This window comes from Myotis brandtii, unplaced genomic scaffold (assembly GCF_000412655.1).
Source record: "Myotis brandtii unplaced genomic scaffold, ASM41265v1 scaffold1167, whole genome shotgun sequence".
NCBI lineage: Eukaryota > Metazoa > Chordata > Mammalia > Chiroptera > Vespertilionidae > Myotis > Myotis brandtii.
The window spans coordinates 790,527-808,740 of NW_005354039.1; the positions used below are offsets into that span (position 1 = coordinate 790,527).

Genomic DNA, 18,214 nt, shown 5'->3' on the forward strand with positions numbered 1-18,214 from the left:
TCCTGTAGCACTGACTTACACTTCATGTGTGAAACTTACATCACATCTCATATTACACTTATTTCTGGACTTGTTCCTCTACTGTACTGTGAACTCCTTAGAATAGGGTTCCCTATCTTCAGCTCAGTTTAGTAAGGTGGTCAGAGGCTCAGGAGGGAACAAATGTCCCATCCCATCGTGTACAGTGGAGTGGAGAAGCCAGTGATTTGAAGTGTGAGTGAGCACTGTTACAAAAGAGAAGGACAGGATGTGGGAGCATATGCTATGGGGACGTGGCCTTGTCTAGAGCGCCGTGTTCAGTTCTGCCTCTCCACGGACAAGCAGCACCTTACAAATAGGAGGTCTTGTATGAAGCTTGACTTCCGGTGCCAGCGGCTGCCCTGTCAGAAAGCCTATTCTCCCTGCCACCTCCTTTAGAGTAGGCTGCTCAGGCCCAGGCACCAAGGGCCTGCTGTGGTTTGACCAAGGCTGGGGTTGCTGTTGCCCCTTTAAGAACAGGCCCCACATGAACTGCTGCTGGCGGCCCTGCCTCCTGTCAGCCTTCTTCCTCCAGCCTCACAGCCACAGGAGGATTTCTCAGCAGAGGAAAAATTCCCCCCTTCCCTTCTCCCCCCCCTTTAATGCCCGGGGCCCTTCACTTCCATAATTCTTCATTTTCCAGCCTTGAACGTAAGCCAGACACATCTGTCTGGCCATATGCGTGAACCCTGGAGTCTGTGCCGAGGTGGCTGTAAAACAGGGCCGGTGAAGGCCCTTCTGGGAGAGCACACACATGTGTGTGCCCTCGGGCCATTGGCTCCCTGCCCAGAACCACGGGGCTGCAGCGCTCGAAACCCATGTTAACCTTTTCTTATTTTTCCTCTTTTTGTTTACTTTAAGGGGGGAAAATCCCAAGGAAAAGGTATAAATTGTCCTGGGAGTGGGGGAGAGGCTCCTAGCTAGAGAGGCCATTATTGTTGGCAGGTACCTGGGTCACACTAATACAATAAGGAAGAGAAGAGCATCGAGTGAATTAAGATGGGAGAGATGGGCTGTAAATTACACTGCTCTGAACTCCATCAGTCTCCAGGGGTGTTAACCGAGAGGTGTAAGGCAAGTCCCCAGCTCCCAGCGCCTTTTACAGATGCAGCAAAACAGGAACCACACATGTTTGGGGAAGGGGATATGAAGATGGGGTTGAAAAAAATCCTCCTAGCCCCCATGACAGCTATAAAGTCCAACTGAGATCTGGAGCTGTAGCCACACCCCCATTTCCCCGCTCAAACCTAGACCCCTGGTCCCAAGCTCATCTGTGGGGCTGGGGGAGGTGGGGCCCGGCCTCCCTCCGTACCTCACAGCCTGTCCTTCCCTGCTTCCGGCATTGCACAGAGGCTGGTAAGTGAGGCCGACTGGAGGTCAGAAAAGGGGTGTGGGCAGCTCTCAGGGCCTGTGCAGCTGGAGGCCCGGCTCCCAGGCAGGCCCCTGGATGCTAGGGGGCCAAATCCGCCCACCCGGGGCTTTGAGGTCACCCTCTCGAGCTCAGCCCTGGCTTTGCCTGTTGCCTGAGACAGCTGTCTTCATGTTGGGTTGGTTCTGACCACCTTGCCACTTCCTACCTTTCCAGTTCTTTTCATTCCCATTGCCTTTCTTGGGAGGTGTCCAGAGACCACAGCAGGGTACATAGTTTGTCTGGGAAATTGGTCAGAAGTGTTTCATTCCTAAGCAGGCCCCCGGGCAAAGCAGTCACTGAAAATCCTCCTCCAGGCATGAGGCGTGGCCTCTTGGCACCTCGTACTGGCCCTGGCCCTGTGAATCCCCCGCCTCCTCTCTGCCTCCATGAAGCTTTGCTGTGATTTGTGCTGCTGTCGGGCGGGGTCAGGTTTCCTGAGCAGTTGCAAACATCCCACCTGAAACATAACAGGCTCTTCCTCTGGCCACAGCTATTGTTTCCCTCCGCATTATGGCCACAGTCTTGCTCTGTAGCCAGCAATGACATGTGTTCTGAAAATAGCTTCGCTCCCCTGTCCCCTTCCCACCCACCCACCCTCCTGAAGATGCAGTCACTCCTTTGTGATGGCCCCAGGAGTTTTACTCTAAATATAGCTGCAGCCCATTCACACTGCCACCCAGCTGGAGGGGGGGCACTGTGGAACAATGGGGCATGCACAGAGCCCCCCACACCTGTATGGAAGCTAGCGGAAGACAGACACTCAGCCCTGGCTCCTAGCTGTCGGAGGCAGGGTGGGAGCCAGTGCACACTACCAGGCCAGGGGCACGTTCACGCCAGGGCAGGAAAGCACATCAGCCTGTGGAGCCGGGCAACCGCCCTCCCCACTCGAACCCATTCCAGAGCCTGTTCCAGGTTCTCCGCACACCATGGCCTGGGCCTCCGGTTTGCTTCAGCTCCTTGCCTCCCTGGCTCCCCAGCACCCACAAGGTTCTGTTCTCTCACAGAACTGGCAGCCTGTTGGCTGGAACACCTTTGGCTGCTGCTTGTTCAAAGGTGTCATGCTCAGCCCTGTCACTCCCTTACTATCAAGAAAGGGCACACTTCTTGGGCATTCTCAGAACAAGAGTTAGATAAAAGTCAATCTTTTTAAAAATATATATTTTTATTGATTTCAGAAAGGAAGGGAAAGGGAGATAGAAACATCAATGATGAGAGGGAAGCATTGATCGGCTACCTCCTGCACGGCCCACACTGGGTATCGAGCCCGCAACCCGGGCATGTGCCCTGACTGGGAATCAAGCCATGACCTCCTAGTTCATAGGTCAATGCTCAACCGCTGAGCCATGCCAACCGGGCTAAAATTCAACCTTTAAAGTGCCCTTCAACCCTGAGATTCTGTGATTTTAGCCCATTGGGCACCTATGATATATCCATCTAGATCAGTGGTTCTCAACCTACCTAATGTCGCGACCCTTTAATGCAGTTCCTCATGTTGTGGTGACCCCCAACCATAAAATTATTTTCGTTGCTACTTCATAACTGTAATTTTGCTACTGTTATGAATCGTAATGTAAATATCTGATATGCAGGATGTATTTTCATTGTTACAAATTGAACATAATTAAAGCATAGTGATTAATCACAAAAACAATATGTAATTATATATGTGTTTTCTGATGGTCTTAGGCGACCCCTGTGAAAGGGTCGTTCGACCCCCAAAGGGGTCTCGACCCACAGGTTGAGAACCACTGATCTAGATGCAAGGTGTTGTTAGAGAAACTGTAAGGAAAGACAGCTCTCCTTAAGCTCCTTACAGTCTAGTTTGAAAATAAGATCAGTCCTCATAAAACAATCAGAAGTAGCAAGCACGTCATCATACTCACAACTTTAAAAATGAGCCCTAGCTGTTTGGCTCAGTGGATAGAGCATCAGGCTGCGGACTGAAGGGTCCCAGGTTCGATTCCGGTCTAGGGCACATGCCCAGGTTGCGGGCTCATTCCCCAGTAGGTGGCGTGCAGGAGGCAGCCAATCAATGATTCTCTCTCATCATTGATATTTCTCTCCTTCCTTCCTCTCTGAAACCATTTTTTTTAAATGAAACCAAGTAGCTCAGTTGGTTAGAGTGTTGTCGCAATACACCAAGGTTTTGGGTTCAATCCTCGATCAGCGCACATACAGGAAGTAACCAGTGAATGCATAAATAAGTGGAACAACAAATCGAAGTTTCTCTCTCCCTCTCTCTCTCTAGAATCAATACATAAAAATTTAAAGAAGGAAAGTGTATGTTAAGCTCTATGGTACTGACTTTGGACCTCCAGAGAAGGGATCCTAAACACAACCTTCTCATGAGCACCCAAACTTAGATGCTCAGTGTCCTGCTCCCCGGGGAGACTGGTGGCTCTGCTTTCTATAGCAAATGCAGTATCTGCTCTCTTTGGTTTCTGCAGCTCAAGAAGGAATTGCCTCCTGTGCTATTGGTGGTTATCTTACCAACTCCTATTTTTTTTAAATATATTTTATTGATATTTTACAGAGAGGAAGGGAGAGGGATAGAGAGTTAGAAACATCCATGAGAGAGAAACATCCATCAGCTGCCTCCTGCACACACACACACACACACACACCCCCCCCACTGGGGATACTGGGGATGTGTCTGCAACCAAGGTACATGCCCTTGACCAGAATCGAACCTGGGACTCTTCAGTCCACAGGCTGACACTCTAGCCACTGAGCCAAACTGGTCAGGGCAACAACTCCTATTTTTTTATTTCATTTCCATTTTTCATTTTTAAAAGTACCTACATGTAGTTAAAACCAACAACAACAAGACTACCACGAGTCTCATAATAGAAATGAACAGCCCTCTGCCTGGCCCCTTCCCCTCCAGCTCTGCTCCCTAGTGGTTTCCCCAGATATTTACCTCCTGGATATATAGAAGGTGGAAAATGGAGCAGGGCAGAAAGAAAGGAAACTGAGCTTTGTTAAGCTGCTAATACATGTATCAGCCGCTTTGCTAGATACTTTCACATACAAGGTGACTGGAAATTTGCTATGTTAACAAAACTCGTTTCTGGTGAAGACACTGCTCTGCTCGCCCAGAGAGGCCCAGGAATAAATTATTCCCTCACCCTGTAGAAGAAAGGAAGCAGCCACGCTCCCTGTGGAGCCCTAAGGAGAAGGAAAACCTAAGGACCTCTCATGATCCGGTCTTTACATCCCAGAACTCCTGTGTGAACTAATTGCATTACCTTTATTTGTAATTCTCAGTGTCTCAATTTTCAATGGGTTAGCATCCCCAAATCATCCCAGTGTCTAGAAGAATGAATTTAGCCCTAGTCGGTTTGGCTCAGTGGATAGAGCTGTGGACAGAAAGGTCCCGGGTTCGATTCTGGTCAGGGCACATACTGGGATTGCAGGCTCAATCCCCAGTAGGGGGTGTACAGAAGACAGCCGATCAATGATTCTTTCTCATCATTGATGTTTCTATCTCTCGCTCTCCCTTCCTCTCTGAAATCAAAAAAAATTTTTTTTTTTAAAAAAAAGGAATTTAGCCTCTAAAAGAGCCGCTCCTGGAAACCCACGGCTGTTAGCTTCCTCATTGGATGTTATTGTGGATTCTCTCTCTCCCAGTTCCCCACCAGCTTGCTGAAGGACACTCCATTACTTCAGAGGAAGCTGTTACTTAGCACCTCCCAGAAACAGAATTAAGTTTTTTCTCTTTCACACTTTATGACCACTTAGTCCTTATTGCCACTGGTCTGATTCAAAGTGTTAAAGCTTTCCCCTACTTCTCAGTTCACAGACCTAGGACCACTGTAGCCAGTCTCAGCTCCTGTGCAGCTCTCCTTCCGGGTCAGCACACTGGATTCCAGGCCAGGGCCAGTCTGTCTGAATCACAGCATTCCAATTGCGCCCCCCTCACCCCGTACCAGAGGCTTCTGCAGCTTTTTACTCATACAAACAAAAATAAATCTCACTACCGGCCTCTGAACTCCACAGCAGCATGCTTCCCCTTCTCCCCAAGCGTCCCATGGCTGTGAGTGGGGACTTGGCACTCGCCCCACCGACATCACTTTTTCACTCCCTGCGCATCCTGTGTCCTTCTCTCACCGTGCGACCCAGAGATCGGAATGGGACGTGACGGCCGGCACAGGCGCCGTGTACAGCTGCCAGGAATCTGACGGGTAAAATCTGGAAAAGTTGGGAGGGCAAATGCTAAACACACACACACACACACACACACACACACACACACACACACAGCGCCACTCAGAGAGGGCCGGAAACACAGACACCCACAGAAAGGACTTGCAGACTCCCGATCCTTTCTTAGTCTGCTCTTCTTTGGAGGGGACTGGGTCAGTCTCATGATCCAGGTATGAACCCCCCCCCCTCAAAGGCCCTCTGGTACCCCAGGAGGAGAGAGATCAGCTTCATTTTATCTCCTTCACTCCATGAGGGCATGTGGGGAACAGGAAGCAGTTGTGTGGTGACTCACTGGGCAGAGCCAGGTTAAGGGAAGTTGTCTGCGGGTGTCCCTGGGACCGGATGATGGCAGCACAGCTCTGACCACCCTCATACAGCTTGACCCCACCCCACCCCTGGGGAACCAACAAGGCTGCCACTTCCCTAAGAGGCTATGGCCTCTGTTCACCTTTCTGGCCCGGAGCCAGAGCTCGGAGAACTCAGACTGCTTCCCTTGACCCTGCTCCTAGATTTTGCTTCTGTCCTGTCATCAGAACACACAAGTAGCTCAGCTAGCCCCCAGTGTCCCTTGGCCAACTGGCCTAAAGGCCCTTCTGCCTATTGCCAGCTCTAAAGGTCTGATGGAATAAGGTCTTAGGAGCTCATTCACACAGGGTCAAAACTGACAGCTAGTTCCACTTCCTTAGAGGCAAACCAGGCTGGAGTGTCATTTCTGGAGATAGAAAAACTGAGATGTGAAAGGAGTCAGTGGGACAGTGGCATAGATGCCCTGCTCAGTTAGGGCCCCGAGGCCCTGTCACCACAGATGCCAGTGCCCCTGTTCCTTCCTCACCAGTGTCAGTGCTTATTCTGTCCCTCTCACCCAGAAAGATATTTCAGGGCCTATGATACTGAGAAAAACGTTCCTGGCAGTGGGAAAGCTGAGTAGAAAACTCCAGGAGCTGGGACAGTGAGGACCAGGGATGCTGATGCTCCTACAGTATAAGGAGAAATAGTGGAGGGTTGTTAACTGCACCTGAGGGGGACCATGTGCTGTTCTTACAGAATACCCAAGCCGTTACACGTTATATGTCAATTACATCAATAAAAAATGAAATATTTGAAAATGCCCAGGCCAAGTTTGGCAGAATGTCTGTCACCCTCTAGTTGGCAGCCCCATGGGGAGAGAGAATGACCCAAGTCCCCTAGGAAGGTGGCCAGCAGCAGTGGCACTTTCCCTGAATGAGGTGAGAGCAATAGTCCCAGCAGACTGGGCCTCAGCTGAATTTCTCATGCCTGCCAGTGTTCTGTGGCTTGTGCCTTCCACCAGCTGTGGTGGCAGTGGCAGCAACAACTTACTCATAGGGAGAGGTCCCCAGCAGGTCACAGAGAAGCCACCCCCAGCATTCAAAGGCATGCCCTTTCAGTTTTACTGTCATTGCCAGTGAAACCTGAGCACCTTCCTCACTGACTGTTAGTGGCCAGGGCTCAGCACTGTGGGACCCATCTCACTTGGCACGCACATCTACTCCCCAGCCTGTGCCTGTGGCCCTGTGAGCTGGTGTGTGGTAGAAGGCCATGAGAGGGCGTAACGGGGCTGGGACCTGCTCTCCAGGCCCTCGCCAGGTTTGTGTGAGTGCCCTCCAGCTCTGTACACTGGGAGCATGCCATCTGGGCAGATGCCAGCAAATCAGTTTGGTTCTTGGCCATGGCCCCCAGAAGAGGAAGCCACACAATAGTGACCTTGCTCTGTAGTGACAGGCATACCCACAGCCACTGCCACACATAAGGCTCTATCAGACTGGAGAAAATGGGCTTTTTCCAGATGTGCATGGAGCTTCCCTGAAAGATGTGAACAGCCATAAGACTAACAAGCACGAGGCGTGTGCTTTCCAAGGTGTGGTGCTCAGGCCACAGGTGCTACACGAGATGGTTTTTCAGTGATGATGCATAAGGGACACTTTGACTTTCCGTTATGGAAATTTAGCTTGCACTAGTAAACATGTGACTTGGCTGTCACACCCTTGGTACCATGGATGTCATTGCTTAAGAAGAGGCTAAGCGCCCTGGCCGGGTAGTTCAGTTGGTTAGAGTGTCGTCCCAGTACGCCAAGGTTGCGGGTTCAATCCCTGATGAGGGCACATACAAGAAGCAACTGATGAATGCATAAATAAGTGGAACAAGAAATTGATATTTCTCCCTCTCTAAAATCAATAAAATACCCTTGCTGGCGTGGCTCAGTGGTTTAGTGTCAACCTGTGAACCAGGAGGTCACAGTTCGATTCCCAGTCAGGGCCCATGTCCGGGTTGCAGGCTCGATCTCCAGTGTGAGGTGTGCAGGAGGCAGTCAATTATTCTCTTTCATCATTGATGTTTCTGTTGCTCTGTCCCTCTCCCTCCCTCTCTGAAATCAATAAAAATATTAAAAAACAAAATCAATAAAATACAGTGGGGTTTTTTTAAAAAGAGGCTAAGCAAAAAATGAGTTGACTTAAAGTCAATTTAAAGAAAAACATCAGGTAAGTAATAGTGTAGGTTGTACAGAGTTACGGCAGAGGAGTGCAAATAGAACACAAAAGACTAATATTTAGGAGACACTGCTGGGGAGGCAGCGGGGTGGGAGTTGGCAATTCTGATCAATCTGAGTTTTTCTCTGTGCATACACACACAGATTAGGGATCAGGCCCTAATCTGTCACCCGTGTGGACTCGTGCTGCTGCGGGAGACTTTGAGATTATTAGTTGTCAGCATCACTTTTTTTGTGTAGTCTTCTGCTGCTGTGGGAGACTTTGAGATTAATTATTAGTTGTCAGCATCACTTTTTTTGTGTAGTCTTGGAGTTTAACTTTTTTTTTTAACCACACGTGGTGAAGTAAATTGAAATACAAATTGTTTGGGATCTATATGTACATATATAAAGTGTCTGAATTGAGAAAGAACCAGACACGCCCTTAAAGATTTTTAGCACAAGGTCTTACTTTCAGAAGCCTGTTATTTTGAATACCATCGGGTCCTTTCTCAGTCCTAGGCAGGGTTTCAGTCACGCCCATTCCCTGGGCCATTTGGTCTATGTCCATTTTTATTGCAGTGTTTTGCCCAGCCTGTGGGCCTGTCCCTCAGGCCTGACAGGGGCTAGCTGTTCTTCTGGAGGGGAAAGAGGTTCAGGGGGCAGGATGCTGACACACTGTGGAGTCAGTGCCTGGCTCACCCACCCTCCTCCCTGCTCACTCTTTGGCTCACTCACCATTCTGTGTCCCTGTAGGCTGTCCTGGAGGACCACAGTCAGATGAGGCAGATGGAGCTCGAGATCAGACCCTTGTTCCTCGTACCAGACACCAACGGCTTCATTGACCACCTGGCCAGTCTGGCACGGCTTCTGGAGAGCAGGAAGTACATCCTGGTGGTGCCCCTCATCGGTGAGTCAGGCTAGAGCAGCCCTGCACGTGCACAGCAGCCCCCTCTACACACATGTCCCCAGCCCAGGGGCCAGGCAGGCAGAGCCCTGCTGTGTGTGTAAGACAGGATTTGCAGAGAAGTAGGGAATGTGTGGGGCAAGGAAAATTGTTTAATAATCAAAGCAGTTCAAATTATTATGGCTGATCCATGGCTTAAACTGCTTGAGCAAATGTACTCCTGTGTCCCAGCAACCAGAGGCTGCATGAGCCCAGCCCTTGTTTTTATCCTTATAAAGCTTGCAGTAAAACAGCAAAGCTGGTTCCCGTTATTGGTAAACACTCAGCCCTGGCAGATAACGGCAGTGCTGCTGGGTGGTCTGGCAGGGAGGCTGGGAGGATTTTGAAGTGGTTAGATGCCTTTGGTCTGATTGTCTTGTAGCTTTTCATGATCATTCTGTTGGTTCGAGGTAGCATTCTTCTGGCCAATGTCACCCTAAGGCCAGGCCGACAGAAACCCTCCAGAGCAAGCCCTTGGCTCATGCCTGTGGATTCCTGCCTCTTGGGCCCTTACCACTGTCTGGTCATTGGTGCTGGTGCAGGGTCAGCATCTCAGAACCCAGCTAGCTCGCTTCCATCCTCAGACCAGAGGAGCCCAGCTGGGCTGTCTCCAGGAGACTGTCTAGGCACCCTTAGTTTTTGGAGCTCTGTGGTAGGTCAGGCCCAGGATGGGCTTTGGGCTCTGGGCTCCTGTCTAATCTAACTGATACAGCTAATGTAGCTGAGGGCTCTGCTGTGGAGGAAGAGGGTCTGAGAGAGGATTGGGAAGCCCAGGGTTTTTAATGTCCCCTTCTCAGCAGCCACTTGGAGCAAGTTTGGGATCCCTGTCCTCTGGAAAAGCCACCAGACTGGCAGTCAGCCTGCCAAGCCACCTCTGACATCCATGCCAAGATGTTCCATTGGGCCTTCCCTCCCAGTCCCAAGTGTCTTAGTGCCAGATGAGGGTGGAAACAAAGGGCAGGAAACATCCGCCCCTGCAGAGGCTATAGAACCCTGGGGGGTTGTGGGAAACACGTTAGCACCACCTGAGAATGTTGGCACTGAAGCAGCCCTCGTCCCGCCTCCACCCTCCCTGTCTTCCTTCCCCCTCCCCATGTGGCCTGGCCAGAACCTCTTAAACCCAGGCTCTTAGACCTAAGGAAAGGATTTCTGTTCTTCAGCAGGCAGAGCAACAAGACCATCCTGTTGTTCCAACTCCCCTCTTCCCTCGCTGGGTCCTGGGTGGGAAAGTTTTCAGGATAATGCATCTCTGCTTTCCCTCCTGGAGATGTTCAGGGGGAAGAAAGTAAGTTGGGCACCTTTTTTGCTAGATGGTCAGGAAATGGTGTAACTGAGAGAGGTGACACCTCAGGAGCCTCAGGCACCATCCCAGGCTACAGGGTTTTAGTTCCCCAGCATGGATTGGGCCCCTATTATGTACATGGTCTCCTTATTCTCTGGTGCTCCAGTGGATGGCAGGGCTACAGCCCTTGGTTTGGAGAAGCTTGTGGTTCCGTGGAGAAAGCCAGATTTGGTGGATAGGGAGCAAATATATGCGAAAACCCAGAGGATACATGCTGAATAAATAGATGGCCCCCAGGGGCGTTGGGAAATGACAACTCTGTTAAAACAGTCCAGGCCAGCCTCTTTGAACCTTCCTCAGCTGGGCAGGGCCTTGGTCTCTCAGGGGCTGTATAGGGAGCTCCTGTTTAATGAAGCTCCCTCAGTAGACTCCTGCCCCATGTCCAGAGCACAAAGGGTTAAGCCAACAGCCTTCCCTGCTTGTTTCTTGTGCTCTTTAACCTGCTCCGTGCTCCTTAGGCCTGACCCCAGCATCAAGAAACCCCGCCTGGTGCAGAAGCACAAACAAGCTTCCCCTTTGAAGCCTGTTTAGTTTGGAAGCAGGAAAGCAGATTTTGGGATGGAATACCAGTTTTTTGTGTTTGATGTTCTGTTTGCTGTACCGTATACCCATCCACCACTATTCCCCAACCTCAACCATACATTGTGTGGACACTGTAGCCTCAGGTTGCTGAAAGCATGGGCATCGTGTGTGTGTGTGTGTGTGTGTGTGTGTGTGTGTTCTCACATGGGCCTTTTCCAGAAAGTGTCTCTGAATACCCAGACAGTGAGTGCCAGGCTCACCATGGAACAGCATGCTCATGCTGATTCCCCAAGCCATGAATCATTGCACCGAGGAGAGGCCTCAGACCCCAAACTCTCCCAGAGCCCCCAAGGAGTGCATATTTCCCACTTGACCTCAGGCTTTTGGCTGGAATTTTGGAAAGAATCTTCACCAGAAAATGAAGCCGTGTCCCAGACACATAGGCAGGCAGGCAGACAGGCACACATGCACACACACACACGCACACGCACACACACGTGCAGCATCAGAGGAGGTGAATGTGCCAAGGGCATGGTTTGGGGGAATACCAGGGCTCTTGCAAGTGAGGCCATGACTACTGAGTTCCACTTGGTAACCTCCCTGCCCTCTGCTGGGGCATGGGGCACAGAACTTTGCCCCCTCTTGAACTGCTGTGGTTGGGGGCCCAAGTGGATGAGGGAGAGTGCCTCTTTCCCTTTAAGCTGCTCCATACCCTTACCTCTCCTGAGGGATCCTTTCAGTTTGATCCTATAACTAAGGAATGCAATAGAGGGGCCAGGTTTCTTCCTCTGAATTCAGCAGCTCCAGAAAATCCCTGTCAGTTCCTCCCAGGAGAAGCTCAGGGCCTGGAGGAAGAGGCAGAAAGAGGAGAGAGCACTATGGAAAGTCTGGGATGCTTCTTGCCCCCAAGGTCCTCTACTTTCCCTGGAAGACTCCTGTGGGGCAGGATGGATTCTGTGGTCTGGGAGGGGCTGGCTGGGAAGGCGAGGCCTAGGGTAAAGATAGACATAATTGCTGATTGCTGAGGCTGATGCCTTGTGGAACTGTATCTCCTCAGTGATCAATGAGCTGGATGGCCTGGCCAAGGGTCAGGAGACAGATCACCGGGCTGGGGGCTATGCCCGTGTGGTGCAGGAAAAGGCCCGGAAGTCCATCGAGTTCCTTGAGCGGCGATTTGAGAGTCGGGACTCTTGCCTGCGGGCCCTAACCAGCCGTGGCAACGAACTCGAATCCATCGCCTTCCGCAGTGAGGACATCACTGGCCAGCTGGTAAGACCCCCGGCAGAAAGGGAGATAGCCGGCCTTCAGATCAGGGTCCCCAGGAGCAGGGGACTAAAGGAAGGTCAGTCAACCTGGGCAGCTGAGGGGCAGCTATCGTCAAGGCCCAGGAATGGGAATTCGTGTCCTATAGATCACTCTTGGCACAGCTGGACCCGCCAGGGCATGGATGGGAGGGGCTCTGGGAGGTGACCCTCCCCAGCACCCCAGAGGCAGAGTATATCTGTGCCTTCTCTGCCTGGCGCCCCCTCCTGCCCAGTAGCACTCCTCACGCTGTCTTCCTCCAGGGTAACAACGATGACCTGATCCTCTCCTGCTGCCTTCACTACTGCAAAGACAAGGCGAAGGACTTCATGCCCACCAACAAAGGTACAGCTTTGCCTCTGCCTCAAGATCACCCATCCCCGGCTTTACCTTGTCCTGCCATCCTTGGCTGTAGGAGAGTTTGAAAAAATGGGGGTTCAGTGCTGAGGCAAGCTTAATTTCCTGCCCTCCTGTCATGGCTCCCCCACCCCTAGGAGATGTCAGGTGGGCCAAGCAGGGATGGGCCTAGCCCAGGAAGCCAGCCCCAGGCAGTGAGCTTTCCCACTCGGCATGCATCCATTTCCTTTCTTGGGTCCTCAGTGAGTTCTCTGACAGCAAGAATGTCTCTATGATTCAGTGTAGCTTATTCTGGCCACAGTCTCCTGAGCCCAGCCCTCTGCTCTGCGAGGACAGTCCCCAGTGGTCCCTGCTCTGGGCCATGCTCATCCTCTTAGTTCATCCCTGATGTCTGCCCTGTGCCAGGCGTGGGCGGAGGTGCTTCCCCAGTGAGTAGTGGGTTTTTTCTTCTCTCCCTATGGCGGTAAGCTGCAGTGCTTCGCAGGCTGGCTGGAGTTGGGGGCGAGAGCTTGAGCTCCTCACTCAACCCGGAACTTCCTGTACAGCCCCTTGGAGTCAGTGAAACTCAGGTTTTTCTGCTCCTGACTCCCGGGAATCTGACATTTCTTTTGGAAGGAATAGCTCAGTGTCATCTGCAGAGCTGATAATTCTCACCATTTGTATATGTAGTCTCTTGTCATCGTCTTTTAGTCATCACCCACCTCTGCTCATTTTCTTAACCGTGGCTTCCAGGCTGGTCTGGGGGCTGACTTCTTTCCTACTGCTCCTCCCACCCACGTTAGTGCAGCCTTCACTCCTGCCTTGGCCTCTGTACCAGGGGTTGATAATGAGTCCATACTGCTCTTCTTCAGACAGGTCCTGCCACAGGGCTTGCACCTACTGTCCCTTAGTACCAGATTTGGAACATTCAAGGGTAAAAAGGAGTCCAGGCTAAGTCAAACGGGAACCTGAGCTCTGCTCCCAGGCAGCTTCCTAGAGGGGCACCTTCTGGGCGAGGTAGGCAGGCATGCAGAAGGCCTTGTTGGGAAGTATGGGACAGATACTGCTGCGGCCCCACCCAGACTCAGAGCTGTTTCGTTCTTAGCAGAGACACATTTTGGCTTGGGCCATACTAGTCTCCCCACCCCCCACCCCCACTTTACCCTAAACAGCCTACAGGAACCCACTGCCATCCTGAGGTCCACCCCTATCAGAATTACATCAGCAACGGCTGGTGTAATCAAACCCTATTTGTCAGTGTGAATTCTTAGCAGATTAACTTGTCAGATTCACAGAGAAACTGTCACCAAATGTTTATGTGTAAACGATGTTGAATTTTAAAATCATGTGGATTATGGCGGATGGGGCCTGACAAGATGACTGCCTCTGGTTTCTAACAAAGTGAAGTTACCAGTGTCAAAACAGAGGATGTTTATTGTTAAAAATGTCTCAAAGTATCCACAGAAACCCCTGAAGACCCCTGCCAGCAACGCTGGGCCTCGGTTGGCTGACCTAAACCCTGGGGCTCTCCTGGTCTGAGTCCCAGGGCAGGAATGGCGGGGCTGCAGACAGACTCGGGGGCAGCCAGCTGGAGTCCCACACAGCACCGCACAAGATACCACCCCACCCCACCCTGCACTCACACACCCCAGAGGGTCAGGCCCAGACAGTTGAGTGGTCTCAGAGCATCCCCTTTACCCATGGCCACCTTCCTCTCCCTCTCGCCCACCACAGCCCCTCACCTCCCATCACACCCTCCTTTCACTTCTCCCCTTCTCTCTCCACCATCAGCCTCAAGTACCTCTCCCTCCTCCTTCCCCCAAACTGCTCCCAAGGCTGACAGCCAGTTCTCAGCCTCCCTGCCTGGAGCTGGAAAGCCTGAAACTGCTCAGGTCCGACATGGACGTTTGCAATCCCCCAGCCCAGCCAGTACCCGCAGTCAGTAAGCCCCGCAGGATGTTCCCTGTGCCTCACTGTCTGCCGGCCCTCCGTCTGGAAGCACCCAGCCTGGGACTGAGGAGTGGACTTGCCACCTGAGGGGCCTTGCCAGGGGTGGGGGTGTCACTGTGTGAGTACTTGGCCCTAGTTTAAGTTCTCCCCAGTACATTAAAAGGTTAGGGAATTAGGGGAAGAGAGGTGGTGGGCAACTTCCTGCTAAAAGTCCTCTAACAAGAATGAAGGCTATTTGTGTCAGTATAGAAAGATCTTTAAAATGTATATTGAATAAAGTAAGTATGGTTAGTATGATTGTAAAGTTGTGGGGGGAAGCTTATACAACAAATATATATATACTTGTAAATGTGTATAAAGAAATCTGGAAGCATACAGAGGTCTACCCGGGAGCAAGGCAGGGACACAGGAAGGGAGAGAACTGGGAGGATGAGCCTGGCTTTACCTTTCCGTTTTTCCTCTTCTGTGCTTTTCACCATGGCTTACTTTTATTTAATAGAGGAAATCATTTGACTGTAGCCTCAGGACCACCTTCGTATGACTTTGCCAAGGACCTTTTTGCCCTTCCCTCAGAGCTCCCTTGAGCTAACCCCTCTCCTCACATCTGGGAGGCCTGGATACTGTTTTTTACGTCTTAATAGGGTATTAAGACCTGCTGGCCTTGGAGGGAGAGGATGTGTAGAAGACAAGTGTTCTGAGTTCAGGACCAGCCATGCAGTAGGAGTGGGAAGAAAGGGGCTGCTTCTGCTCCCTCAGTTCAGAGTGCTGGGAGAGGCTGTGTAGAGGCCAGTGGTTTGGGCAGCTCTCAAGACACAAGGCAGCACAGTCCTGTGCAGGAGGCAGGGGTCCAAAGCAGGAGGCCAGCCTCTCCGCATGGCCCTCCCGAAGCCAGCAGGGGAGGGGCGTCCTCAGCTGATCATCTGCCTGAGGGAAAGGATTTGTGGAAGGGGCCAAGAAATGCCTGGTCTTCATGCACTCCCCTCCCCCAGGACCATGCTCCCCTCCAGAGAGAGGAGAGGCTGGCAGTGTCTGTCTCCTGCCTCAGAGAGGTTCTCTGCTCTCTTGTGCCAACAGAGGAGCCCATCCGGCTACTGCGGGAGGTGGTGCTGCTGACCGATGACCGAAACCTGCGTGTGAAAGCACTGACGAGGAATGTGCCTGTGCGGGACATCCCGGCCTTCCTCACGTGGGCCCAGGTGGGCTGAGGGGGCCACACTGGGGCCCACCCCCCATGGAACCGTTCCTGAGAGGCCACCAGGTGCCCAGTGTAGCACAGAAGATGCCCACATGCCTGAGCCACCAAACCACCCAGACAATAAACCATCCTCTTCCAACCCACACCGTGGCCGTGCTGTGGGGGAGCTGCTCCTCACAGAGCCCCTCCCAAGGGTTGGGCGGAAGCTGCTGGGACCCTCCTGGGCTGTCAAGATTTAGTAGGGAGGTGGCTGGCTGCAGTGACAGCGGGTGGGCGAGCTAGATAGGCTGCCCATGCTCTCAGTCTTTCTCCCTCCCCTGCCTACTTAAAGGGCTGGGGGAAGGCTTTCTCAGCCTCGGGAGTCAGCTACTTTCTCAAGTGGAGATGGGTTAAGGAGGTTAGAATTTCCATCAGATGCAGGTGAAGTCACGGGTCCTTTTAATCTCCATCAGAACCCCTGTGCTGAACGTGTCCAAGGGGCTTGGCCACGCCATGAAGAGAGTGCCCAGGGGGTGTCTTTCCCTCAAGGCCTGGGTTCCCACATGGACCTAAGTTGGGCTCTGGACACCGTGTTCCATACAGCAGCCCTAGATCCCCACTTCTTCTGCCCCAAACCCCCCCCCCCCATCCTGCTGCTCTTCCTGCCCTTATCAATCTGGGTCCATTACACTTTGCCCTTTTCCCCGTGGATGGTCAGGAGTGTAGAGGAAAGGGACATCTGGTCTCAGGCCCATGCTTCCTGGGTGGCCTTTGCCTGCTTCCTCTCCCCTTGGCCTTCCTTTTGCTCTAGTTCCCACTGGACAAAATTTCCTGATTTTTCTCATTTCTCCCCTCCTCTCTCCTTGTCCTCCTCTCCCCCCTGCATCAGCGCCCCCCTCCTCTTTCTAGTTGATCCTTCTCACCTTCCTGGTCCCCTCAATCTCACCTCAGTTCCTTGCCATGGGTGTTCTCACTCTGAATCTCCCTCTTCCTCCAGTACCTGTACCAGGAACCTAATTAAGCTCCCCCTCCCCCAACCTTCTTTCCCAGGCCCCTGTGCTACAAGAATCTTCCAGGCTCGTGCCTGGGAGAGAGCATTGCCTAGCCTGGAGTTTGCACCCTATTTCTAGCTTTCCCTAGAAGAGCTTGACACAGGGCCTTTGAGTTTTTTGTTGCCTCTTTAGTTGGCACCTGTGTTCAAAGCCTCACTCAGGAGGCTTCCTACTGCACTGGGGATTCATTCTCTCAACCCAGCAACAGGGGTGCGGGGAAGACAGGGTTTTGACGAGAAGCCAGGATTAAGTTTTGATGGGACCAGTGGGGGTATCCCTTAGAACCCCTAACTATATGTAGCCTGCCCAGAGGATGGGAGCTTGGCTGTGCCCTCCCGAGGCCCGAGAGTATGCCAGAAGGAGGACGGACTGTACAGGGGAGCCACAGCCAGTGGTTTGGGGGTATAAATTTCCCAGGGCCTCAGGAAACCGGGCTCTTTGGGTACAATGTCCCCAGCCTCCTTTGAGATCCTCTGCCCTGGATGAAGGCTAATGACTGGGTGGGTGGGAGACCCAGCTCTCCTTTCTGTCCTATTTGCAGCACTGGTTTTGTTTCCTTAATAAATTTTTAGTTATGAGATATACCTGACCTCTTGCTGATCTGTCTCTGGGACTGGGGAGGGAGGAAGGTCCAAGGCTCTGCCCCTATGTCTGGTCCCTCCACCCCCCCTGGTGCTGGCACCAGGTCCTAGTGCAAGGCAGAAGAGAGCTGCAGGGTCCAGGGTCCTTGGTTACTGCTTTATTGCTTTCTGGTTCGAGTATAGAAAATGGAAGCGGCTCTGGAAGAGCCTGTGTACAAGGTAGAAAATATACAAAAGAGGAGGAGGGAGCTAAAGAGACCACCTTCCAGCCCAGCCCTGCCTGGGCTCGGGGATGGGGCTGCCCGGGGCGCATGCAATAAATATGGTCCGGGGCCTCGGGGAAGGGGGAGAGGACACCGCAGGAGTGGGAGACCGGGTAGACCGGGCTGTCTCAGCCCTCTGACTTCAGAGGGAGGGAAGGGTTGGCCCTGGGGATAGTGCCGCTTGTGCAAAATGAGGAACTTCACATTATCAGTCCCGGGGCGGGCGGGAGCGGGGGGCAGGGGGCCCTCCGGCCGGCTCAGTCCCCTCCCAGCTCCCTAACCCTGCCCGACGCTCCGACCCCAGCGGGGAGATTCACAGTGAGAATGGGTGTGGTCGCAAGGGCCGGAGGTAGGGCTGGGAGCGCCCCAACAGTGACACCCCTACCCCCAAGAGCAGCACGGAGCCGGGGGAGGGGGCCAACGAACCACAGGAAGAGGCGGAGAAGGGCCGGGGGTCTCCTTTGGTCAAAGCTGATATCAAAAATATAAATCTCCCTTCCCCCAACCCACCCCCATCCCCGGGCTAAGGCACAAAGCAGTGAGGCCAGGTGAGGCCGCGGAGGTGGGGCCGCCGCCACTGCGGTGACGCTGCCGCTGCTGCTATGGTTGTCCCGGCGAGGTTTGCC

General features: G+C 52.5%; 2 protein-coding genes across 3 annotated transcripts in view; one reads left to right on the forward strand and one right to left on the reverse strand.

The window, feature by feature from the left end:
- The window catches only part of SMG6 (SMG6 nonsense mediated mRNA decay factor), a 210,132-nt gene extending 192,804 nt beyond the window's left edge, over positions 1 to 17,328 (forward strand). For both annotated transcript variants that reach the window (XM_005858302.2, XM_014529296.1), the window contains 4 exons: positions 8,877 to 9,030; positions 11,988 to 12,199; positions 12,496 to 12,577; positions 15,593 to 17,328. In XM_005858302.2, coding sequence (XP_005858364.1) covers positions 8,877 to 9,030; positions 11,988 to 12,199; positions 12,496 to 12,577; positions 15,593 to 15,723 — 579 coding nt within the window. In that variant the 3' untranslated portion in view covers positions 15,724 to 17,328. The remainder of the gene's footprint in view (positions 1 to 8,876; positions 9,031 to 11,987; positions 12,200 to 12,495; positions 12,578 to 15,592) is intronic.
- Positions 17,329 to 17,475: 147 nt separating this feature from the next.
- The window catches only part of HIC1 (hypermethylated in cancer 1), a 3,760-nt gene continuing 3,021 nt past the window's right edge, over positions 17,476 to 18,214 (reverse strand). The window contains exon 5 of the mRNA XM_014529655.1: positions 17,476 to 17,533. Coding sequence (XP_014385141.1) covers positions 17,476 to 17,533 — 58 coding nt within the window. The remainder of the gene's footprint in view (positions 17,534 to 18,214) is intronic.